Source organism: Bos taurus, chromosome 14 (assembly GCF_002263795.3).
Source record: "Bos taurus isolate L1 Dominette 01449 registration number 42190680 breed Hereford chromosome 14, ARS-UCD2.0, whole genome shotgun sequence".
NCBI classification, from domain to species: Eukaryota; Metazoa; Chordata; class Mammalia; order Artiodactyla; family Bovidae; genus Bos; species Bos taurus.
Window position 1 is genome coordinate 81,513,374 of NC_037341.1, and position 26,964 is coordinate 81,540,337.

Genomic DNA, 26,964 nt, shown 5'->3' on the forward strand with positions numbered 1-26,964 from the left:
AAAGGTTACTAAGGGCCTAACAGACGCTGAATAGATTCTATGCAAGAAAAAAAGAACCCTCTAGCATATCCCATGACAAATTTCCCTCAAATTTTAATTTCTCCTACTTATAGAACAAGTGTTCTCTAAATGCATTTAGTTAAAAAATGAGATAAAAGCTAAGGTCTTTTCTTGTTTGTTTGGGATTTTTGAAGATCACTTGGAAAAATAAGCCAAATAATTTTCTGCTGTTTCAGTATCTTTTGCTGAAGTCGTTTCTTTGAGATAGCTCCTAAACTGTGTTTTGAAAGGGGAAATACTCTTGATGCCCACGTGGCTCCATTTCTATCACTCAGAGATTTCTGGTTGCAAATAAAATAAACTTTCTCTGGCTAATTTAAGCAAAAAGTATATTTACTGGTAGATAATGAAGTGGTTCATACAATAGTTAAATAATCTTTGGAATGTGTAGGAATCCGGGAACATGCTAGATATAGTTTCTAGGAACTAGTGACCATTTCTTTGAGGACATGTTTTTGGAACGAAATGTCAGAGCTGTTTTCCATCCTTCCATGGCTGGACACAAGTTTCAGATTCTTGGGAGAGTCTGCCTGACTGCTTTGAGTTGTGTTCTCCCCCTTGGCCAAGGGAGGATGGCTGACAGATAGCCAAGGCTCCGAGCAGCAGGGAGGGCGAGCTGTTCCTTGGAAGAAAACCAAGGCGCTGTTGGAAATTCAGAAGGGAGGTGACTGTGAGTAGGGAGGAACAGAAGATCTTCACGTTAGCGTTCCTTGGTGAAAGGCAGTGTTTCCATGAGGGACTTCCCTGGTGGTAAAAATTAGTGTTTCAAGAAATTAATGAGACTATTCCATTAGAAATAAACATAGGTTGTCCCTTGTCAAAACAGCAAGATTTCAGTTGAGTTGAGTGGAAGTAAAAGAAAGGAAGGAAGGAAGGGAGGGCAGAAAATCAGTCCTTTAATGAATTGTCATATTCTGAAATGAAATTTCCTAAGTACCTGGTAACAGTGAGGCTTTTTTAGAATGAAATAAACATTCCTTTTCTGCCTTTGAGCTTTGATTTCTATGAGGATGATCGTGGTGAAAATCTTTAAAGAAAAATCTTCCCTCTCAAAAAAAATACAGCACAACAACAACAAATAGCCCTGTACTTTCAGCAACGAGCCTAACCCTGCAGTCAAGCGCTGGGTGCTCCTTAGCCTCCCCTTGCAGCCCCCCTTTGGAATGAAGGTTGTATTTTCACAAATGTTGTACCTGGCCCTGTCTCACACAGAATGCCTGGCGTCAGTGTATGAAAGATGGGTTTGCTGGCTTACTCTGGGTTCTCAGCATGTGCCAGAAATCAAGCTTTACATTTAATTTTTGTCTTTTTTAAGAGGAATAAATTTTAACTGTTGAGTGGAGGTTGGAAGGAGGCTTGGAGGGAGTGGATCTATGTATATATAGCTGACTCACTTTCTTGTATAGCAAAAAGTTTTTCTGTTGTACAGAAACTAGCACAGCATTGCAAACCAATTATACTCCAAGGGAAAAAAAAAAGAGAGAGAGAGAGAAATAACACAGTCCCATCTACAACTGCATCAAAAAGAAAAAAATACCTTGAAATTAAAAAAAAAAAGATTTAACTGACACAGATTGACTTTTGAGTCAAGTTCATGCAAGCATCTATATTTATTACTGGAGTTAAGTACATAAACTTATTGAAGGGGCTCCTGAGTGCTTGCAGAAAGAAAAATCACGGCTCTGGTATTAAATATACTCACGTTTTTGGCCCGTGAGATGAGAACGATGGCTTCTGCACTGCGCTCGCAGTGTTCCCGTCCATCTTTCTGCCCTTGCTTTGGCGGAAGTCCCAGTGCTGTCCAAACGTGGAAGCGGAGCTGTCTTTGAAGCTTGAAGCTGTGACCTCAGGCTGCTTTCTTTCTTTTCTTGCTTTTTTTCCCTAAAGGCAAAAACTTGAAGGAAATGTAAACTTTGTGTCTAACCAAGATTTCCTTTTAATAACTGTGAGACTGTTTATGCATACATAGGCAATAGACGAGTTCTGTTGATAAAAGAAAATGGCAATATTGCTTTTTGCTAGTAGTTGCAATGGGACCGTCATCATATAAACCATTTGTGAATTGTTTCTGAACATTGATGGATTGGGTTGTTGCCTTTGCTTCACTTTTATTTCCTGGGGTGGTTCAATGGCAGATACTGCCATTCTGGGTTCTGGAGCGCCATCCGTGCTCTCTGGGTGTGATCTGGGGTCTGGGTGTGGTCCATGTCACACTCATCACTTCTGGAGGTTCAGAAGGTCTGCTATTGACTAAAAAGATGTTGCAGGCTAGAAGCTCGCCTGGGTAGCACACACTACAAAGATTTCTAAGATTTAACCTAGGAATCCTGAGTGTTCGTTCTTTGCCTTCCTTGAGATGTCAGGCAAGTCGCCTGGGTGCAGACAGATCAGGCGATCCTTCGGGGACTGCCCAGGCGGCAGCCTCCCCTCTGCTTGTGCTTTTCACTCGAGGCTTCCCCGGTGTGCCCGCCCCCTGCCTCCGTGAGTTCATGCCAAACCTCGAAGTAAGCTCGGCCAACCATGTCTACCAACCCACTGGCAAGGTTTGGCTCAGAAACTGCATGTACTGTTTAACATTTTTAAATTCTTATTTTTAATTTTCTTCTGTAAATAATAAGAATCTATCTATATAAAGATTTTTCTCCCCCAGTTCCAGAGGAAGCAAACTAGTATCAGTGTCTCTGTTCATCCAAATTTAGGTTTAGCCAACCTTCTCTTGTAGCTTGGAATAGTAGTTCTTATGATAAATCCATACTTTCCCATAAGCTGGAGAAATGTAGACTCATTCATGTCAAACCGAGAATGGGAAGCTAGTGTGCTTATTGCTCGACTAGCATTCTTTACTGAAATGTAAAGAAAGTGGAAAGAGAACACTGCTGTTGCGATTGTGTTCTTAGGAACTCACTGATTTCAGATGAGTGGAGAGTTGAGGAGTAAATCCCACATTCTTCTAGCTCAGTGAAGGGTGACTTCTTAATATAAATCTTCTCCTGAAGAAAAAGAGCATTTTGTTTGGGGTCAAAGATGGTCACGAGCCAGTATGTGAACCTGGATGAATGTCTTAGTGTCTTCTTGCTCCCCTTATGTATAAAATTGGACAGTAATATATTTTTGTGAGTATTAAATAAGCTTTAGAGATCATCCATTAGATGAAGTGAGGCTGGATGGGAACAAACATTTGTTGTACATATTACAACAGATAATGTCCACTGTTCTCTTTAACAATGTTGCTTATTCTGTGCCACCTTTTCTAAAAACAAGGCTTTGAATGGACAATCACTTGCTCAAGATTATTCATCTAATAAATGACAGAACTGGGAACCAAACCCCACATAATACTACATACCTATTGAAATGAGTATTTCTTTCCTTCCCTGGACTCTGTCGTAAAGTGGGAAAGAAAGACCAGGCATAGAAGTAGGTAATAAGTGCTAACTTTTCTGTCAAGTTAAATTTTCTTTTGTGACAAACTAATTTGTATATTATTCAGTAAAAGTCTTATGAAAGGATTTCTTTTGAAATTCTGGAACACTGATGTAGAGTTCCAAGAACATGTTTTGAAGTTTGAATGACTTACACAAAAAAGCAGTATAGACCTTTTTAGTGAACTATTGGAAAAGATTGATCTTATTATTATAACATGTCTGTAATAGCCTTAAATTATCATATCATAAAAATTACTGAATTAATAAAGTGGAAACCTAAAGGCATAAAACAGATCATAGTCTACCTAGATTACAAAAGTTCATGTGTTCAAAGCAGAAACGTTCATCCTTGTACCATAATAAAATTATTTGCAAGGTCGGCTTCATTAAGTTAGACTAGGATATTACATTCTAACCCTAAGTCAGAGTTGTTTGTCACAAGATCAGTTCAGTTCAGTTCAGTTGCTCAGTCGTGTCCAACTCTTTGCAACCCCATGGACCACAGCACGCCAGACCTCCCTGTCCCTCACCAACTCCCAGAGTCTATCCAAACTCATGTCCATCAAGTCAATGATGCCATCCAGCCATCTCATCCTCTGTCGTCCCCTTCTCCTCCAGCCCTCAATCTTTCCCAGCATCAGGGTCTTTTCCAATGGTCAGCTCTTCGCATCAGGTGGCCAAAGTATTGGAGTTTCAGCTTCAACATCAGTCCTTCCAATGAACACCCAGGACTGATCTCCTTTAGAATGGACTGGTTGGATCTCCTTGCAGTCCAAGGGACTCGCAAGAGTTTTCTCCACCGCCACAGTTCAAAAGCATCAATTCTTTGGTGCTCAGCTTTCTTTATAGTCCAACTCTCACATCCATACATGACCACTGGAAAAAGTACGCAAGATCAGCACTACTTGGCAAATGCTTACCTCTTGAGTCAGAGACAGATGCTCTTGGGTTTGTGTTATTTTGCAAACAGATCAATTCACTAATGGGGTTGTAGAAAGAACGTGAAGTCTTGAGTCTTGAGTATTCTGATTACATTACTTTGGCTTTTCAGTTTAACAATGAAAGCTTAAAAGCTTCAACGTTTAAACAATTTTTGTTTTCCCTTTTCAGTTGCTCCACCCACAAGGTTAAGATACAATGTATTATCTCATGATAGTATCCAGATTTCATGGAAGGCTCCAAGAGGGAAATTTGGTGGATACAAACTTCTTGTGACTCCAGCTTCAGGTAAAAAAATCAACTGTGTTTTCGAGTGTTAGCAACTTCCGGCACACAGGAAACTAAGAAGTATAGTGCCAAGTGTTGCTTTAATCTCATTCAAAAGACTTGTGTTTTATTTAATCTTTTGAGCTTGAGATCTTATCCTCTACTCAAGAAAATAATATTGCCTCAAATCTAAAGCCTAGCTATTGGGCTCACCGTAATTTTCATACCATCAAAAATCCTCCCTACCTCTGTTTCAACGTGGATGAACACTTTTGGTCTATGGACGCTTGAAAGTTACCTCCAATGGCTGTGACCAGCTGAGTAAATTATGATTAATTATGTTGTTCTTTAGTTGCTAAGTTGTGTCCGACTCTTTTGCAACCCCATAGGTTATAGCCTGCCAGTCTCCTCTGTTCATGGAATTTTCCAGGCAAAAATACTGGAGTGGGTTGTCATTTCCTCCTCCAGGGGATCTTCTCCTGCCAGGAATCAAACCTGGGTCTCCTGAGTCTCCTGCATTGGCAGGAAGATTCTTTACCATTGAGCCACCTACAATTAATTAACTTAATAGAATATTATTCAGCAATGATGCATTAAGTTATAAGCTCTAAGTAGACACGGTGGGCATAAATGATGCATTAAAGCAAGAAAAGCAAAAGTTAAACAGACTTACTGATCATGAGGATAAAATAGTTGTGTAAAACTTTTAACAATTACATTTTGGTTGTGTTTTTTCTTTCTCATTTCATGTTTTTGATTTATAATCAACTGAAACAGTACAGGGTGTGTTGGGAATTCCCTGGTGGTTAGGACTTGACGTTCTTGTTGCCAAGGCCAAGGGGTTCAATCCCTGGTCAGGGGACTAAAATCCTGCAAGCCATGCAGTGTGGCCAAAACCCAAAACAAACAGAAATACAGAGCGTGCAGAGGAGCGCTGCTGCTGCTGCACGGGGGTCACGGAGACTTGGTTCAAGCCCTCGTTCCTCCATTCCAGCTGGTCGTTGAGTGTCTCAGCGCCTCAGTTTCCTCCTCCAGGGGACGTGCGACAGTATTGGTGCCCGCCTCATGGGGTTGCCGCGAGGCTTGAAGCTCAGAGCGTGGTCTGGGAACGGCAGCGCCCGTTGCCTGAGAACAAATACAGAACGTGCGGCCCGCAGCCTACCCTTTGCACCGGCGCCTGAGCGTGAGGTTTCCCGCGCACATTCACGGGAAGGACTGGCCGTGCGGACTAAATGAGCCGGTAGACAAAGCACGGCGGTGCCCGGCCGATCCAAGGGCTCAGTAAGCCTTAGCCGTGATTGTAGCAAGAAGCTCCGCAGTGTTCTCTCAGGTCTCCCTTCTTCCCATAAAATCCAATTTCACATAGTCCATACATACTCAGTAATAGCCTGTTTGTGTAACGTGTATGTATTTATATAAATGTAACATTTGCTCCTTCTGTTGGTGATAAAAATGGTCACAGAGAGCTGGACCCCCTTCTGTTGGAGGCCTCATCCCAACTCATTTAAAGAGGAAGACATGCTCTGTTACTTCTAAGTGGGGACATCTTACTCTGTAGTGGATTTAAAATCTCAAAACAGACAGATGACATATTTGGCTTCTTGCTTGGTCACTAAAAAGAAACCTTTCCTTATTAGCACATGTTAGGCACAGACTCCATAGAATGACTCTGGTTCAGAAAACGACACACACTCTCCCCATGTTGACCCTCGGAAGTGACTCAGTCATGGACAGCTTTACTGTATTCTCAAGCCTCCGTTCAGAGTTTTCATTGCAGAACACTGCCCGACTTTTAAATAACTTTGACTTCTAAAATTGCAGTTTGTTTTCTAAAATAAACCATCGTGGGAAATTTAAGAGGCTCTTGAACATTATTGTGATGCTAACGGTCAGTATAAAAGTCCCTTATTTGTCATACCTCTGAGAATTCCCTTTGTCTTGAAAAATAATTAATTTCCCTCCAAGTAATCAGTAGGTTAATTTTTTTTGATTAAGTGCTGGTAACACCAAACTCTTCGGTACTCCAAGCAAGTGTGACTGAAGGATCAGGCCCTTAGAAGTGATGTGGAGGACTTCCCTGGGGGTGCAGTGCGTGGGAATCTGCCTGCCAGCGCAGGGGACACCGGTTCAATCCCTGGGCCAGGAAGATCCCACATGCTGTGGAGCAGCTAAGCCTCTGCACCACGACTGCTGAGCCCGTGTCCTGCAGCTCCTGAAGCCCGCCCGCCCACAGCCTGTGCTCCTCAGCACGATGTGTGCACGCGTGCTAAGTCACTTCAGTCGTGTCTGACTCTTTGTGACCCCATGGACTGTAGCCCACTGGGCTCCTCTGGCCATGGGCTTCTCCAGGCAAGAATACTGGAGTGGGTTGCTATGCCCTCCTTCAGGGGATCTTCCCGACCCAGGGATCAAACTCATGTCTCCCCGAGTTTCTTACGTTTCTTGTGTTGGCAGGCCGGGTTCTTTACCAGTAGTGCCCCCTGGGAAGCCCCCATAACAAGATAAGCCACCGCATCGAGAAGCCTGCTCACCACAGCTAGCTGCTGCTGCTGCTAAGTCGCTTCAGTCGTGTCCGACTCTGTGTGACCCCAGAGACGGCAGCCCACCAGGCTCCTCTGTCCCTGGGATTCTCCAGGCAAGAACACTGGAGTGGGTTCCATTCCTTCTCCAATGCATGAAAGTGAAAAGTGAAAGTGAAGTCGCTCAGTCATGTCCGACTCCTAGCGACCCCATGGACTGCAGCCCACCAGGCTCCTCTGTCCATGGGATTTTCCAGGCAAGAGCACTGGAGTGGGGTGCCAGTGCCTTCTCCCACTACAGCTAGAGGAAGCTGCAAAAGCAGTGAAGACCCAGTGCAGCCAAGAATAAATAAACAAATAAAATTATCTTTTTAAAAAAGAAATGACTTGGGTGGTTTTTCAATCAACTTCAGCCTCACCCCTTGGCCATCTCTGCTGTAGCGTCTCCAAAAGCAGACCTCACTTCCTGCTTAAACACCCCAATGACAAGCAGAAACGGAGGGAGAAAGCAGATAATTTCTGGATGAAAACTGGGTTTATTTTCCGTGGCGACCCAGTGTCCATGCTGCCGTGACCCAAGCCAGGAAGACAGTCTTGACACTCCGGTATCGACTTGATCAAGCCTAAAATAAATAGAGTAAATAAAAGGAGTAATAAGTGAATCTAGACGAAGCATGTCTGTAGCTGTTTCAGCACTAGGAGATGAGCTCTGCATGTTGCTTATACCAGTCTTTCCCAAAGTGCTTTCCAGGATGTTTAGCAGGATGTGATAGCTGTTACATAATCAAATGGTTTAATGGTCAGATAAATTTGAAGAATGCCATTCTAAACAGAGGTAAAGCTTTTTTATTACAGGATTCTCAAAGTCTTTAAACGAGTATACCATATGTCTCTCAGGAATTCTAGAGCACAGAGTTTTTCTAAGGCATTTTTTTCTTTTTCGTGAAACACGTAGTGAAGGATTCATCTGATGCACTTTGTCAAGGATGAGCTTTAAATGATAGGTGTTTCTGAAACCAAGTTTATCCTCTTGGACATAAACGCATGTATAGAGGTGGGTTTGGGCAGGAGACAGGCTCAGCTCTGCCTTACAGTGGTGGGCAGCAGAGGTGACATGATGATCATTTTTCAGACTTAACATAACTAATTTTATTGTATTGAGTGCTAAGTGACTTCAGTCATGTCCGACTCCTTGTGACCCTATGGCCTGTGGCCCGCCAGGCTCCTCTGTCCATGGGATTCTCCAGGCGAGAATACTGGAGGGCGTTGCCACGCTCTCCTCCACGGGATCTTCCCACCCCAGGGACTGAACCCGCGTCTCTTATGTCTCCCGCATTAGCCGACGGGTTCTTTACCACTAGCACCACCTGTGATTAAAATACTGTAGCCTGTGTTATACTTGATTAATTCAGCAAATTTCTGGCCCTTTTGCTGCTACTGCTGGAGGAGCAGTTTTAAGTTAATTTTCCTTTTCTCAGGCAGTAACCACTGCCAGAAATAGAGAAGAATGCATGTCTGGAACTTTGCTGTCAAGTTGATACTGAATCATTAGCGTTTTCAGCAAAACTTAGAGGTCAGTCTGGTTTGATGGAGAGACCATGGGAGTTTGGGATCTTTTCCAGAAAGAAGCTAACTTTTAAGTAGCCAGACGATGAGTGGTTCCTTCAGCATTCTGAGCCAGTGATGCTCAGATTCAGGGTAATTAGATCGCTAATGCTTCAGACATGCTTTGACTCGCTTTAGAGAGGCCGTAGGGAAAGTGACAGTGTTGGAAACTGCGTTCAGCCCGTCCGTATCTTTCCGTTCATTTTCAGGCGGCCTTCTTTCCTTGCAAAGTGTATCTGACACTCAGGGCTGACTGTCTTCTGATCTCAGGCCATGGCTTTCCCTAGTGGATCAAAGCAACAGTGTGTTATGCGAAAGATGTTTGTGAATGTGTTTTCACCTACTTTAGACAACTGTTTAAGCTGTCTAATGCAAAGAGTAAAACTGAAAATGAGGATGGAAATTATACGAAAAATAAGTATTATGCATACTCACCATTATACCCGTTTTTAAATATCTTCACCTTTAAAATCTAGATTTCTGGTTAATGAAATTTCTTAATGGACACAGTTTATGTACTTCTTAGAACTGATTTATCTTTCTGTTTTATTTTAGGTGGAAAAACCAATCAACTGAATCTCCAGAACACTGCAACGAAAGCAATTATTCAAGGTCTTATGCCAGACCAGAATTACACGGTTCAGATTATTGCATACAATAAAGACAAAGAAAGCAAGCCAGCCCAAGGTCAATTCAGAAGTACGTATTTCCAGAATAGAGTGCTGCCATGGGACTCTGTTCCAGGGCTGAGTCTGAGTCTGTTGTAGATATTGTGCCGGGTTAACCCTGGATTGTTCAGATTTGACGAGATCTTAGGAGATCTTCAGTCTAATCTTCCGTGAGTTCCTTCTGTCTCCAATACTCACTGCTGCTTATCCTTTCAGTTTTAGTTTAAAAAATTTTTATTGGAATATAGTTGCTTTATGGTGTTGTGTTAGTTTCTGCTCTGCAGCAAAGTGAATCAGCTGTCTGCATGCATAGACCCCCTCTTTCTTGGAGTTCCTTCCCATCAGGTCACCACAGCACACGGAGTAGAGCTCCCTGTGCTACAGGGTAGGTTCTCACGAGTTATCTATTTTAAATGTGTGTGCGCAATTGCTCAGTTGTGTCCGACTCTTTGCTACCCCATGGACTGTAGCCTGTTAGGCTCCTTGGTCCATGGGATTCTCCAGGCAAGAATACTGGAGTGGGCGGCCATTTCCTGCCCCCGGGGATCTTCCCGATCCAGGGATGGAATCCACATCTCGTGTGTCTCCTGCACTGGCAGGCAGGTTCTTTACCACCGGGCCACCTGGGAAGCCCATTACGTATGTTAATCCCAGTCTCCCAATTCCTCCCACCCTCCTTTCCCCACTTGGTGTCCATATGTTTGTTCTCTGTGTCTCTTCCTGCTTCGCAAATAGGTTCGTTGGTACCATTTTTCTAGATTGCATGCATATGCATTAATACATGGTATTTGTTTTATATTACTTCACTCTGTAACTGTCTCTAGGTCCGTCCACGTCTGTGCAAATGGCACAGTTTCGCTCCTTTGTGGCTGGGTAACACTCCATCCCATGTGTGTGCCACGTCTTCATCCGTTCCTCTGTTGATGGACATTTAGGTTGCTTTCGTGTCCTGGCTACTGTAAATCGTGCTGCAGTGAACAGTGAGGTGATGTATCTTTTGGAGTTACGGTTTTCAGTATGGAAGTGCCTTAAAAAATTAAAAATGGAACTACTGTATGACTTAGCAATCCCACTCCTGGGCAGATATCCGGAGAAAACCATAATTCCTTAAGTGTTGGTTTTTAAATCCTCTCCCTGACACTGTCCCTGAGCCTTATCTAGACATGTCATCTACCCAGTACATAATAGCTACTCAATAAATGCTTTTAGGACTCTGTGAAAGAAGGTGCTGTCTCTGCTGCAGGAGAGGGCTGGAAAGAGAATGGATGGGCGATGTCTTCATATCTGAGTCAGTCTCAGATACTGAGTTGGTCAAAGGAGTTGCATCCGGAGACACTCTAAGCAGAGGGGAACGCTCTGGGGCGGCCCCATCCATGATGGCCCTGTTCCCTTAGGAAACTTGTCCTGATGTTGAATTTAAAAGTTATCCGCAGAGGTCCTGATTCTTTCGCCTTTCAGGAGATGTTCATTCATTCACTAAATTTTTTTTTGTCACTTAAGTGCATGGCCACTAAGTACCAGGCCCTATTCTAGGCACTGGGAACACGACACGTTCCTGCCCCCAGGGACCGTATAGTCTAGGGCCCAGAGATCGCAGTAGCCCCCTCTTCCTGGAGGCATCTTGTCTGATTTGTGGGCAGAGCTTTGTGTATCGTGCACGTGAACAGGAGAGGCTGGTCCTGGTTAACTTCCTGTGTTACTTCACTGTTAAGATCAGTTCAGTTCAGTTCAGTTGCTCAGTTGTGTCCAACGCTTTGCGACCCCGTGAATTGCAGCACGCCAGGCCTCCCTGTCCATCACCAACTCCCGGAGTTTACCCAAACTCATATCCATCGAGTTGGTGATGCCATCCAGCCATCTCATCCTCTGTCGTCCCCTTCTCCTCCTGCCCTCAATCCCTCCCAGCGTAAGAGTCTTTTCCAATGAGTCAACTCTTCTCATGAGGTGGCCAGAGTACTGGAGTTTCAGCTTTAGCATCATTCCTTCCAAAGAAATCCCAGGGCTGATTTCCCCCAGAATGGACTGGTTGGATCTCCTTGCAGTCCAAGGGACTCTCAAGAGTCTTCTCCAACACCACAGTTCAAAAGCATCAATTCTTCGGCGCTCAGCCTTCTTCACAGTCCAACTCTCACATCCATACATGACCACAGGAAAAACCATAGCCTTGACTAGACGAACCTTTGTTGGCAAAGTAATGTTTCTGCTTTAGAATATGCTATCTAGGTTGGTCATAACTTTCCTTCCAAGGAGTAAGCGTCTTTTAATTTCATGGCTGCAGTCACCATCTGCAGTGATTTTGGAGCCCCCCAAAATAGAGTCTGACACTGTTTCCACTGTTTTCCCATCTATTTGCCATGAAGTGATAGGACCAGAGGCCATGATCTTCGTTTTCTGAATGTTGAGCTTTAAGCCAACTTTTTCACTCTCCACTTTCACTTTCTTCAAGAGGCTCTTTAGTTCCTCCTCACTTTCTGCCATAAGGGGGCTGTCATCTGTGTATCTGAGGTTATTGATATTTCTCCTGGCAATCTTAGACTCCTTAAAAAAACCCAACTCAACATTAAGTACAATTTTAAACTTAAAAAATCGACACAATTGTAAAATCATCCCCTGAATGCCCATCAGTGGCTTCAACAATTAACCATTCATGGTCAGTCCTGTCAATCTATACCCCTACAGCCCCCTGTCTCGTATGATTTTGATGTAAATCCCAGACATCGTTTCAGACAACAGCAGCTTACTTTTGAATTTATGTTTTAACTGGAGGATAATCGTTTATGATGCTGTGTTGGTTTCTGCTGTGCAGCGATGTGCATCAGCCGTAAGTACACACACGTCCCCCCGAACCTCCCTCCCATGCCCACCCCGCCCCACCCCTCTGCCTTGTCACGAGCATCAGGTGAAGCTCGCCGGGTCACACACAGCTTCCCCGGCTGTTTTGCGTACGGGGATGCGTATGTTTCGATGCTGTCCCTCAGTCTGTCCTTCCCCTTCTGTGTCCACAAGTCTGCACTCCATGTCTGCAGCACCATGCTTGCTCCTGCAAATAGGTTCAGCAGAAACATTTTCTAGATTCCATATATGTGTTAACGTTCAATATTCTTCTCTTTCTGACTCACTTCACTTTGTACGACAGGTCCTAGGTTCATCCGCCTCACTAAAACTGACTCAAATGTGCTCCTTTTTATGGCTGAGTAAATTCCATCATATATATGTACCGTAACTTCTTTATCCACTCATCTGCCAATGAACATTTAGGTTGCCTGCGTGTCCTAGCTATTGTAAATTGTGCTGCAACGAACACCGGGGTGCACATGTCTTTTTTTTTTTTTCTTCTTTTTTTTTAGATTTTATTTTATTTTTAAACTTTACAATATTGTATTGGTTTTGCCAAATATCAAAATGAATCCGCCACAGGTATACGTGTGCTCCCCATCCTGAACCCTCCTCTCTCCTCCCTCCCCATACCCTCCCTCTGGGTCATCACAGTGCACCAGCCCCAAGCATCCAGTATCCTGCATCGAACCTGGACTGGCGACTCGTTCCATATATGATATTATACGTATTTCAATGCCATTCTCCCAAATCTTCCCACCCTCTCCCTCTCCCACAGAGTCCAAAAGACTGTTCTATACATCAGTGTCTCTTTTGCTGTCTCATATACAGGGTTATTGTTACCATCTTTCTAAATTCCATATATATACGTTAGTATACTGTATTGGTGTTTTTCTTTCTGGCTTACTTCACTCTGTATAATAGACTCCAGTTTCATCCACCTCATTAGAACTGATTCAAATGTATTCTTTTTAATGGCTGAGTAATACTCCATTGTGTATATGTACCACAGCTTTCTTATCCATTCATCTGTTGATGGACATCTAGGTTGCTTCCATGTCCTGGCTATTATAAACAGTGCTTCGATGAACATTGGGGTACACTTGTCTCTTTCAATTCTGGTTTCCTCAGTATGTATACCCAGCAGTGGGATTGCTGGATCATAAGGCAGTTCTATTTCCAGTTTTTAAAGGAATCTCCACACTGTTCTCCATAGTGGCTGTACTAGTTTGCATTCCCACCAACAGTGTAAGAGGGTTCCCTTTTCTCCACACCCTCTCCAGCATTTATTGCTTGTAGACTTTTGGATCGCAGCCATTCTGACTGGCGTGAAATGGAAAAATATGGAACGCTTCACGAATTTGCGTGTCATCCTTGCGCAGGGGCCATGCTAATCTTCTCTGTATCGTTCCAATTTTAGTATATGTGCTGCCGAAGTGAGTACAGCACGTGTCTTTTTGAACTATGGTTTCCTTAGGCTATATGCCCAGTAGTGGGATTGCCAGGTCATATAATAGTTTTATTCCTAGTTTTTTTAAAGAAAGTCTCCATACTGTTCTCCATGGTGGCTGTATCAATTTACATTCCTACCAACCGTGCAAGATGGTCCCCTTTTCTCCACTTCCTCTCCAGCGTTTATTGTTTGTAGACTTTTTGATGAGGGCCATTCTGACCAGTGTGAGGTGATACCTCATTGTAGTTTTGATTTGTGTTTCTCTAATAATGAGCAATGTTCAAATAACAGTAGCTTTTTAAAGGGTTAATCCACAAACCGGGGAGACCGTGGGTTCTAGGACTCTGTGTTCAGCCGTGGATTTTTCTATCCTCCCTTCCTTTTCTTCATTCTCTTCTAAGTAACATTTTATAAGTTGCATTTTGTGATTTTTTTCTTAAAAAAAAACCAAAACTCTATTAACCTGCTACCTCTTGAAACTTCTGAACAAAGACATTCGGCCAATCCACCTGTCAGCAGGACATACAGATGTTTTAAAATGTTACATTCTTTTGAGGTTCACATGTCTGAAAGCTCTGGGAAAGAGTTTCATGTTATTTTCACTATAAAGCAGCCTCTGTCTCATTTTATTGGCACTGTGCTTCAGTCTCTGGCCTCCGACATTCCAACGTGAGTAAGGGAAATAACTTTTCTTAACGTTTGTGAGAAGCAGGAAAAAGGACAAAGAGAAATGATTCATTTCACTTTAGTCTTAAGGTTTAGTGAGATTGATTGCGGCAAATATTCCACTGACTAGCAGCCTAAGAAGCATAAGTAGCCTTAAAAAGCTTTGTTAGCTGCTTCCTCGAACGTTTAAAAGGAAATGCATTTGCTTTCAGCTTGCTTAGCTCTGCTGAAATAATCTTAGTGAAACCATCTACTTGCTTACTTAGATAAATTATATGAAGCATATATATATATATATTTGGGTGGGAGCGTGCTCCCCAGGTGGTGCCGGTGGTAAAGAACCCACCTACCAGTGCAGGAGACATAAGAGTTGCAGGTTTGATCTCTAGGTCGGGAAGATCTCCTGGAGAAGGAAATGGCCACCCACTCCAGTATTCTTACCTGGAAAATCCCATGGACAGAGGAGCCTGACAGGCTGCAGGCCATGGGGTCGCAAAGAGTTGGACACAACTGAAGTGACTTAGCATGCATACAGGCATATATATATTTTTCAGCTCTGTTATTTTTATTGGCAATATAGAGAGCTTAGTTCTTCCCAAATAACATTTTACAGGATGAAATTAAAATAACTTTGTTTGGAAGGCTTCCTTTTCCACTTTGCATTTCAGTTATGTGTTGGCTCCCTGTGAGGGGGAACCAAATGCTGGCCTCCTCCCTGGAATCCTTTCATGCTTGGGTCCAGGAAGGTGAGAGCCCAGAAAAGCCCTGTGGATGTAGGTTTGAAATTAGTGCAGGGATTCAAGTTCTTCATCAGTCAGTCTTCTGATACCCAGGGAAAACAAGTAACAGTCTTTGGATTTTGAAGACAAAGAGGCATGTCTGCACTGTCAGGATTCCCAATCAGGTGCGTGTATTTGGGCCTTTAAGTAGTTAAGCAGTTTAACGACTTCTGCAAATGGGGAGATGATTTGTGCCTGTTACTCTGTGCATTAACTCCATTAGCGCACAGTAGGGGCATGGTGGTGGTGGTGGTGTGAGTAATCCTGCTTCGCTCTCGACAGTCTGTTTTCCAACTCATTTTGCCTCCTCCGTGAGCAGCTTGGTGTGACCCGTGCGTTACATCTTGTGTGTGACCTAAGAACCCAATTCAAAGTGACTTACTGCTGCTTTTTTCCCCTTGTTCATCTGTAGAACGGATTTTGGCCTATTTTGGCAAACGTTTTTTTGGCCACTATTTTTCTCTTTGGAACCAATTTTGCTAATCTCTGCCTGAAAAATCTTGCTCATATTTCAAAGTTTGGCCCAAATGTCACCTTCCTGGTGAAATTTCCCAGTCTCCACTTTTGCAATTATTCTTTCCCAGGCCTATTTCTACTTTAGCACAACTCTCCTCCTATCAGAGTTGCAGACTTCTTTTCTTTTAGGGAATGTAAGCCGTCTGAGGTCATGGCCTATGTGGGGGTGGGGTTGAAGATGTGGATTTGGAAGTCATCCAAGGAGAGGGGAGATAAAATTGTAGGTGGGGTATGCAGAAATATGAGGCAAATGTTGTTTATGATTCTGTTTCAGGAATGGAAGCAGAAAAATGTTCCAAAGAACGAGAATGTAAACGGGGGCTGAGAGGAACATGAAAAAACCCAGGATAAGGCTTTTGTAAAAATTGAGAAAGAAAAGAATTTAAAGGAAGGGGTGTTCCAAAGTGGTTAACCCTTATAAAGAAATCAGAAGATGAGGTCTAAAAAATGGATTTAGAAAATTAGAACATCAGTGGAAATAGAAGGATTAAGGCAACTTGTATTTATTATGATTTTCAATCGCGGAATTTAATCTCAAGTACCAGAAAGCCAAGAAAGGCTTCTAAGGGAAGGAATCATAAAACTAGAGAAACCCGACCTTGGCAGGTAGTAAGTCTGAAGTCTTTTCAGCAGTGGGAAGCCGATAGAAAGAAGAGGAGGAAGAGATGATAAAGGCAGGATTCAAGGGGTAACCCTGGAGAAGGCAGGAAGGATGGTTCAGAGGAAACCACTGTTTACCCCGCAGAGCTCACCTTCCAACAAGTTTGCTGATTCCCATGAAGTGAGTGCAGTAATTAAATGGAATATCTTGCCATGAGGTCACTTCCTCGTTTCACAGGGTATTTTATTTGTGCACATAGAGAGAAGTCAATGGCACCCCACTCCAGTACTCTTGCCTGGAAAATCCCATGGATGGAGGAACCTGGAAGGCTGCAGTCCATGGGGTCGCTGAGGGTCGGACACGACTGAGCGACTTCACTTTCCCTTTTCACTTTCATGCATTGGAGAAGGAAATGGCAACCCACTCCAGTGTTCTTGCCTGGAGAATCCCAGGGATGGGGGAGCCTGGTGGGCTGCTGTCTATGGGGTCACACAGAGTCGGACACGACTGAAGCGACTTAGCAGCAGCATTGCCATTTAGCGGTGACTCAGGGGCTTCCCTGGTGGCTCAGACAATAAAGAATCCGCCTGCAACGTGGGAGAGCTGGGTTCGATCCCTGGGTTGGGAAGATCCCTGGAGACGGGATTCTTGTCTGGAGAATTCCATGGACAGAGGAGCCTGGACTGTAGTCCATAGGGTTGTAAAAAGTCAGACATAGCCAAGCAACTGATACTAACCAACAAATAACTTAAAGCACCAAACCATGGCAGGAAAGCTGCTATGGAGAGAAAAGGAAAGCTGGTGGAGCAGATTGGATCGAATGTATTCAAGGCCCAAGGGTCATCTGGGTCCTGAACTTTTCATAATGGAAGTAATGAACAAGTGCTACTTTTTATTAGTAGGAAATTTTAAGTTTGAAAGAAAATCTTTACTGAGTTCTCCATCTTTTATTGCAGATAGACCAACTTCAAATGAGGATATATGTGGCTAAGACCTTTGTAGAATAGGGGCCACTCACAGGCCTCCCAGAAATCTGAAGACATAACTTAAACCCTATGCCAACACCTTCTGATTTTATAGATATGTTTTAGCTCCTTAGTCTGCTGATCCTTCATTCCCTCATGTCTGAAATGGGGCTAATCTTGAGATTTTATGTTATACACGATTAAATTTGATACATCTGCCCGTAGTGAATACTTGACCGAAGTAAATCTGTAAGTGACTTCTATGCTTTCCCATGACAAGACTGAAAAGAATAGCAGCTGCAATCTTCTAGAATGAGATTCTACCATGTAGCTAATTTCTACTTAAAGCTCTAAATACTTGCAAGGAGTTTAGTAAAAGCTCATTGAATATTTTCTTTTAGGTTTTAACCTAACATGTTGCTGTATTTTTACTTTTCTTCCAGTTAAAGATTTAGAAAAAAGAAAGGAGCCAAAACCCAGAGTCAAAGTTGTGGACAAAGGAGGCGAGAACAAACCATCTGTACCCGAGGAAGGTCAGACCTCACTTCTGTTTGCTTGCTGGGGAGGGTGGGCTGTCCTCAGAGCGCAGGCGCCCTGCGTTCTGGCCCTGCTGCCTCGGAGGAGGCGGATCTCCTGTGAAGCGTCCCTCGGCCTCTCTCCTCCCCTCCCCGCACGGAGCAGCTGTCAGCACTCCCCTCTCCCTTGCGTTCCCGTGTTTAACACACCACTAACTCCTAGTGAAGGCATTTTCTATTGAAATACCGACAGAATCTGTTCATTTCTTTCCATGTCTATTGCCAGTACGCCGCTAAGCTCCCCTTTCTTTGCTGGTGCATAGTATTTAGCAAGATCTCAATTTGCTCTCTGCCCAGAGGTTAGAGCAATCCTCGCAAAACAAACCCAACTCCGTATTTCACCCCCAACCCTGCCGTGGCCCCTCTGCCCCCGCCTCCCCTGCCCACATACCAGGAACCCCTTCCCAGCTTCAGTGGCCTCAGATGCAGGCCAGACCCTAACAGGACCTCCAGGACGCCTCAGTCTCCTGACCTCCTGCCTTCCTCCTTCTTCATCTGACAGCTCACTCTTTAATTTTGAAGCATTTCCACACACTGCAAAAAATACATGCTCCGAAGATTAGTTTCAGGGTTAAAGGATAGGCAAATTTTACATCTTGGATAGAGTCTACCAAACAGACACAGTTTTTTCAATAATTTATTCTTAAAACATACATTCTTTCCAACATTTGAAATTGTTTCAATGTTTTCCTATTTTTCTCCTAATAATTTTTAGATTTATATATATTTTAAGAATAAGTTATTGAAAACATTGTGTCTGTTTGGTGAATCCATCACAAACATACAATTTGCCCATCCGTTAACTCTGCAACTTCATTTTAGAAGTATGTATTTTTTGCAGTGTGTTTGTAAATTTTTAAATATAGCAAGACATATGGGGCTTCCCTGGTGCCTCAGATGGTAAAGAATCTGCCTGCAGTGCAGGAGACCCAGGTTCGATCCCTGGGCTGGGAAGATCCCTGGAGAAGGGAATGCAACCCACTCCAGTACTCTTGCCGGGAGAATCCCATGGACAGAGGAGCCTGGCGGGCTACAGTCCATGGGGTCACAAAGAATCGAATGTGACTGAGAGACTAACCCTTTCACTTTTTTCATGTCAGATATATAAAAAGTATAAAAATAAGTGATAAACAACTTTGTCAAGAAAGCAGGTATAAACAGTAGAGTCGGAGCTCCTTGTACATCCCCGTATGTTCCTTTTCCTCCATTCTAACAGGCTACCAGTGTTTGAATTCAGTGTTTATTATTTCAATATGTGTCTTTATCATTTCATTACATAAATATATGAATCCTGAAACCATCTTTTAATTATGCATTTATATTTTAAATTTTGTATACATGCAATCAAAATATATGTTTGCAGCTTTTTTTCTCCACAGAATATTAGATTTTTTTTGAGTTATCCATGTTGACTTATATACAGGCAATTTATTCATTTTTGTTATATAGAACTCCATTGTATAAATATAACCCAATATATTTAACTCTTATACTCTTGATGTTCCCAATATTTTGCTATTACAAAATTGATGTAAAAATTCTTGTTTATGTCGCCTTTTTCACACGTGATAGAATTTCTCTCGAATACACACCTAGGTCTGGAATTATTCAGTTATGTGCGCATGTCTTCATCTTGTTCATCTTGTCTATGGTGTCTTTATTTTATGTTTTTATAGCTAATATTTGCTTCTTTCCTTATTATATTTTTCTTTTACCACTTCCTGAATTGAATGCTTATCTCATTAATTTTTGATATTTCTCCTTTTTATTGTGTGGATTTTAAAACTACAGATATCCAAGTACTACTTCAGCTGTATCACATAGACTTTGATATGTAGTATTATTTTTATGTAGCTCAGGCTACATAATTTTTGATTTCTACTAGACTTTCTATTTTGACTCAGAGGTTGTTTATAAATATTTAATTTCTAAACATATGGAGTTATTTTAAAAAGATAATGTATTTGCTATTGGTATCTAACAATTGCGTTATGGTAGGAATATTTTTAAAAAGTTTGTTCAGACTTTTTTTTAATTGTTTAAATGTGCTTTTTTTCTTTTCTTTTCTCTCTCTCTGTTTCTTTCTTTTTAACCATTCCCTGTATTCTTGACAATACATTCTCAATGTATTCTTGAGGTGTTTTTTTTTTAAACGTTCCCTATATTCTTCTGAATACATCTGTGTGTTCTTGAGAAAAATTTTAATCTCTGCATCAGAGAGATTTGTCCATTTCTCTTTGTAAATTCTGGCAATTTTGCTCTATATTAGAGGCTAGATTCATGACAAGTTGTTATATTTTCCTAGTGAATCATTCTTTTTTTAAAAGCAGTTTTCTTTATCCTTAGTAATTCAATATTTTATTATAGTGATACCAACTTATTTTGTTTAGTAGTGACATGATTTAGTAATTCTGTATACTTTAACTCTCACCCTATTTGCATCCTAAGGTTCAAAGTGAGTAAATATTTTAAAGAGTATTTAATTGGATTTTAAAAATCATCTCTTACAATCTTTGTATTTTAATTAGTATCCATAGTCCACTTACATTTTGGATTTGCCATTTATTTTATACATTTTGCTACATTTTCCCTTGTATGCCTTACTTAATTAGAATTGATCAACTTAAAGAAAAATATATTTCCCCTTTACTGAACTAGCTGATATTTAATCCTTTTATATTTTTGTATGATTATAGTTAAATTTTTAGCATTCATACAGCCAAAATCTATAACTAAGAAATATATTTACCATTCCCTAACCAGTCCAAGTTTTTATAGTACTTTAATTATCTACCTTCTATATTTTACATAATTATAACAAATATGTTAATTTTGACATTTTTTGCCTTACAAAGGTATTGTATTTATAACAATCATAATTTTAATCGTCTTTATTTGTCCGGCACCCGCGTTTATAAATTTCTTGGCTTGTTACTCCGTCTTGTATCTCAGGTTTTCTCTGCGTGTTCAGTTTCCTTTAGAGAAGATCTGTGGTGGTAAACTTAATTTTATTCACACAAAAATGTCTTCAGCCTGCACCCAATTTTGCAGGCCTAGCTGGGCGCCAGTTTGAGAGTGGTTTCTGATCATTTAGAAGATGTCTCACTGTCTTTTGGCTCTTGTTCACGACAAGTCTATTGACAGTCTAAATGTTCAGGTAATCTCTTTTCTCTACAGACGCTTTTCAGACTTTCTGTTCTTTGTCTTTGGTGTTTGGTTGTTTTATTACAGTAAGTCTAGTTGTAGATTTATTTGTGCTTCCATAATCTGGATTTAAAACTTTCACTAATTCTTTAAATTTTTCAACATTTAGTTCTTCCAATATTCTTTTTCTTAAGTATCTATTTCTTTCTCTTTTCTCTCTTTGTCTCTCTGTATTCAAATTATACTTATCATAGTCTCTTTTGATAATCTATGTCTCTTAACTTTCATATATTCTACCTCTCTCATTTTGTCTATGTCATTTTGGGTAATTTCTTTATCTTTCTAATAGAATACTAATTCTCTTCTTATGTCTTTAAAATCTGTTTTTTAGCTTGTCCTTTTTAATGAGTAATTTTTTTTCTAGAAATTATATTTGATTCTTTAAAAATCTTGCTAGAAATTTATATGGTGATTTGTTTCATTTTAGTGTTTTTTTTTAAGTTATTCTGATGTCCTAATCATGTTTATTTTACATTCTGAACCAAATAATTACATCTAGAGTATTTTAGGAGAAGGCAATGGCACCCCACTCCAGTACTCTTGCCTGGAAAATCCCATGGACGGAGGAGCCTGGTGGGCTGCAGTCCATGCGGTCGCTAAGAGTCGGACACGACTGAGCGGCTTCACTTTCACTTTTCACTTTCATGCATTGGAGAAGGAAATGGCAACCCACTCCAGTGTTCTTGCCTGGAGAATCCCAGGGACGAGGGAGCCTGGTGGGCTGCTGTCTATGGGGTCGCACAGAGTCGGACACCACTGAAGCGACTTAGCAGCAGCAGCAGCAGAGTATTTTAGGGATAAATGTTACTTTTCCTTTCTTTACTGGTTTCCATTCATGGTGCTTTTTTTCTTGTTTGATGTGTCACTTGCTCATTTGTGGGGCTTCTTTGCAGCGTGGTTTAGGAGCGTGCACCTCCAGAGATGTGCTCTTGGTTGCTACCCAATTGGAACCCTTTTCCATTAATTTCTTTGGGGGCGCTCTGGGCTTGTCAGTGGTTACAAGCTCTTCTGGGTAAACCGAGCTTTTTCTTACTTCCGTTTCACCTACTTGTTTTAACGTCCGTTGACGATTCTTGCCTGAGTCGGTGACTGCTGTACCGTTTCTGAAATGACAGTTTTTGTGACTTCATTGTTCAGTCTGCGTTTATTAGGCGGCATTCTACCATAGGGGCGATATTTCCCTTTTTCCATATTTGTTTATTTATGTGATTTTAATGAATGTTTATTGCATGTGGTGAATTGTAATCCATCACTACCATGTGTTTTGATGCTCAGATTATTCCAGAACTGCTTGGTGGGAGCTGTTTCAATTTCCTACGCCCTTTTTCTCTTTCAGCCACACTGCACAGGATGTGGGGTCTTCATTCCCTGAGTAGGGACTGAACCCGTACCCCATGCTAGAAGCCTGGAGTATTAACCACTGCACCTCCCGGGAAGTCCCTTCCCTGCCCTTTTAATATCACCCCTTATTCTCTAAGCTTTTCCTATTTCCTGGCACAAACTTTGCATTCCAGGCTCCTCTTATAGTTTTTCTGCCCTGCCCTGAAATCAACTTCTTTAAGGAGTCCTGGTTTCCTGTTATGGAGAATGGTGTATAGAAACCAAAGTGCGGGTCCTAGGTGTGCTTGGGTTGCCATTGCCTCTGGGTTGTCATTGCTTCTAGACCCTGTTTGCTGAGAGTACACACACACATACACGCACACATACACACATGCACATACACGCGTGCGCACACACACACACACCATTGTCTATCTATCATCTCTTATTGCATCTTGTATCTATCTTATATCCACAACACAGGGTTCATTCTAGCCTTTCCCTTTCCTTATTTATAACTCCTCTTTCAAGAGTGTTGGATAACATGACTCCTAAAATCTTAAATGCATCTACTTATATGCCCAATCATAAAAACAGTTTCAGAATTGCTAATCTATACACACAGCCAAATATTCTATTGACTAGAATTCAATGTTTGCCTTTAGTGTGGGGGATATAATAAAATGCCTGCGTTCAAAAGGGTCTTGTGTTAGTTCTTTCTGTCCCTCTTCACTGTGGTTTTCTATTCATTTTTAATACAGTTAGGTTAATCTGTGAGGACATAAAACATTAACGTGCTCCAAAAGTTTAAAAATGTGCAAAAGCATAACACTCTAAAGAAGTATGACTCCCCCTGTTTCTTTCACCCAGCTTTACTCAGCCCCTTTAAATAACCAAACTCATTAATTTCTAAATTATCTTCCTTGCATTTTTTGGGAAAGGGGATGTTATGTGTAAGTTCTCAGCCGAGTTGTGGCTTAGCATTCTTTGTCAGGCAGTATTTAAAGAATGGCAATCAAAGTGAAATCTGTTTTCCATCTATGGATTAGAGTTTGATCCCAGAATTTAGCTCTAGCTATATATTTGATGTGGAGAAGGCAATGGCAACCCACTCCAGTACTCTTGCCTGGAAAATCCCATGGGCGGAGGAGCCTGGTAGGCTGCAGTCCATGGGATCGCTAAGAGTAGAAAACCACTGACTGACTTCACCTTCACTTTTCACTTTCATGCATTGAAGAAGGAAATGGCAACCCACTCCAGTGTTCTTGCCTGGAGAATCCCAGGGACGGGGGAGCCTGGTGGGCTGCCGTCTATGGGGTCGCCCAGAGTCGGACACGATTGAAGTGACTTAGCAGCAGCAGCAGCAGATACTTGATGAAAGTGAAGAGGAGAGTGAAAAAGTTGGCTTAAAACTCAACATTCAGAAAACGAAGATCATGGCATCTGGTCCCATCACTTCATGGCAAATAGATGGGGAAACAGTGTCGGACTTTATTTTTTGGGGCTCCAAAATCACTGCAGATGGTGATTGCAGCCATGAAATTAAAAGACACTTACTCCTTGGAAGGAAAGTTATGACCAACCTAGATAGCATATTCTAAAGCAGAGGTATTACTTTGCCAGCAAAAGTCTGTCTAGTCAAGGCTAGGGTTTTTCCAGTGGTCATGTATGGATGTGAGAGTTGGACTGTGAAGAAGGTTGAGTGCCGAAGAATTGATGCTTTTGAACTGTGGTATTGGAGAAGACTCTTGAGAGTCCCTTGGACTGCAAGGAGATCCAACCAGTCTGTTGTCAAGGAGATCAGTCCTGGGTGTTCACTGGAAGGACTGATGCTGAAGCTGAAACTCCAGTACTTTGTCTACCTCATGCGAAGAGTTGACTCATTGGAAAAGCCCCTGATGCTGGGAGGGATTGGGGGCAGGAGGAGAAGGGGATGACAGAGGATGAGATGGCTGGATGGCATCACCAACTCGAAGGACATGAGTTTGAGTGAACTTCGGGAGTTGGTGATGGACAGGGAGGCCTGGTGTCCTGTGATTCACAGGGTCGCAAAGAGTCGGACACAACTGAGCGACTGAACTGAACTGCTGCTGCTGCTGCTGCTAAGTCGCTTCAGTCCGACTCTGTGTGACCCCATAGACAGCAGCCCACCAGGCTCCCCCGTCCCTGGGATTCTCCAGGCAAGAACACTGGAGTGGGTTGCCATTTCCTTCTCCAATGCATGAAAGTGAAAAGGGAAAGTGAAATCGCTCAGTCGTGTCCGACTCTTAGTGACCCCATGGACTGCAGCCTACCAGGCTCCTCTGCCCTTGGGATTTTCCAGGCAAGAGTATTGGAGTGGGTTGCCATTGCCTTCTCCCATAGACAAAAGGAGGCTTCCTCTTTTAGTTCCCATGAGGTGTATGCCTGGGCAGTGAGGATTCTGAGGGCACTGATAATTTGAGAAAGCTGTCTTAAGTAAGTTGTACACAATGGTGGGAACCCAGGCCAGAGTCGGGACTCCCAGGAGGTGGTGAGGCTGAGTGTTAATGGAGCCCACTGGAGATTTTAGAAAGGCCTTCCCCTCCCAAGCCTTAATTACATAGAAGTACTCTCATCTGTTGTTCAGTTGTTAAGTCATGTCAGACTCTTTGTGACCCCATGGGCTGGATTGTACCAGGCTCCTCTGTCTTCTACTATCTCCCCAAGTTTACTCAGATTCATGTCCACCAAGTTGGTAATGCTGTCTAACCATCTCATCCTCTGTCGTCCCCTTCTCCTCCCACCTTCAATCTTTCCTAGCATCAGGGTCTTTTCAGATGAGTAAGCTCTTCGCATCAGGTGATCAAAGTACTGGAGTTTCAGCTTCAGCATCAGTCTTCCAATGAATATTCAGGATTGATTTCCTTTAGGATGGACTGGTTTGATCTCCTTGCAGTCCAAGGGACTCTCAAGAGTCTTCTCCAACACCACCATTCAAAAGCATCAATTCTTTGGTGCTTAGCTTTCTTTATGGTCCAACTTTTACTTCCACACATGACTACTGGGAAAACCATAGCTTTAACTATAGGGACTTTTGTCAGCACAGTAATGTCTCTGCTATGACATATATATATGTGTGACTCTCATGTATGTGGTTCCTACTTCTCATAACCTCACATTTGGTCTTTTTCCCTATCTGAACCACGAATGCTCCTAATTAACATTAAATGAGTTAATATGAATAGTATTTCGAACATAGTGCTAATAGTTATTTTCTATTAATGTCAGAATGTATCGTTTCCATAAATTAATACCATCAAAAACCCCCTCTTTTGTGTTAGTGATCTAACAATAAAGGTATGGAAGAGATTTGGTGGCTACCGTCCAGTGCTGAACATTGCGATGAACAGTGGGATTAACTGGCGACCATGGTAGGCAGGACTCTGCCCTCATGAAGCAGCCTGGCCTGGGCTCAGGGTGTGCCTGTGTACCCTCTCCTGGGGACCAGTACACACGCAGTTGCGGCTGAGCATAGCCAGAGCGTGTGATTCCTCTCAACGTGCGTTTTCACTTACTGGAATTGCTTACTTTCTATAATTCGTTTATGATTCTTGGCTTGCAGCTAAGATATCCATTTGAAAGTTTACTAGTTTTTCCAGTAACATCATGGGCCTTAAATCTGCTAAACGTAGCACTTTGAGTTTAGCTTGACCAGGTGGAACTGGTGGAAGTTTAATGTTGGTGATGCAGGAGTCAGAAGACCAGCTAAGGCAGAGGAAGGTGGGTGTGTTTCGTAGGTTAATGCTGGCAGGAGTTTGGCTTTTAAAGAGAAGGGGGAAGGGGTTGAGTTGACTCATAAGCTGGACTTCGGGGCTCGGTCATGGGTTGGGATCCACGCAGGTGAGGGTCTAGCAGGACGCCTGGCCCCTAGAATGTGCTCTGCAATGCTCCTCCTCCTCTCTGTCGTCCTCATTCTCCTCCTTCTCTTCCTCATCATTCTCATATAATTGTTGCCTAGACAGTTGACCAGTGTACCAGAAACTCTAGGGTGAGCTAGAGAGGCTCTGCTCACAAGCACGAGGGGAAGTTTTGGAAGCCCCTATGTCTGGCTTGTGCCCGGAGGGGGCAGATGTTCCCTTGAGAGTTTATAGCCGAGGGTCTGTACCACATGTAGATGAGGTATTCGCATTACACTCTTCACATGTTCTGGGATTCAAGAAGTTAATTTTAAACTTGCTCAAAGCTGGTATGAGTAGAGTGCAAGGAAGCACAGAGTTGCGTTTGAGACGCATATCAGTTCCAGTTCTAACGATTACTGCAGATAAAGCAGTGCCCGAAAGAGTTTATATTCCAAAAGTTAGAAACACTGACGTTAAACCATGAGTATGGGTCAGAAGACAGATGCGGTGGACGCAGAATCCCACGGTTTTCAGTAATGAAATGATTACAGAAACACTGTAAACAACAGTGTTATTGAAGTCATAGAAACGGTCAAGAGAAAGATGAGAGACCATGAAGGCAAGAGGAAGTGAGATTCGAAAAGGGACTGAACAGAACGCGAAGCATTCTGAAAAGCACAGATGACAGGCTGGCCACTCCCGGAATC

General features: G+C 42.4%; 1 protein-coding gene and 1 non-coding gene across 11 annotated transcripts in view; one reads left to right on the forward strand and one right to left on the reverse strand.

Moving 5' to 3' along the window:
* Positions 1–26,964, forward strand: part of COL14A1 (collagen type XIV alpha 1 chain) — a 232,915-nt gene that overhangs the window by 15,919 nt on the left and 190,032 nt on the right. For all 10 annotated transcript variants that reach the window (XR_003038138.2, XR_001501879.2, XR_003038139.2 and 7 more), the window contains exons 3-5: positions 4,596–4,712; positions 9,371–9,514; positions 17,742–17,831. Coding sequence is in view for 6 of the 10 variants with exons in the window: in XM_059874511.1 (XP_059730494.1) it covers positions 4,596–4,712; positions 9,371–9,514; positions 17,742–17,831 (351 nt within the window). In the remaining 4 variants the exon portion in view is untranslated. The remainder of the gene's footprint in view (positions 1–4,595; positions 4,713–9,370; positions 9,515–17,741; positions 17,832–26,964) is intronic.
* LOC112449642 (U6 spliceosomal RNA) lies at positions 13,656–13,762 on the reverse strand. The gene has a single exon (XR_003038240.1). It is a non-coding gene; the product is annotated as a U6 spliceosomal RNA (small nuclear RNA).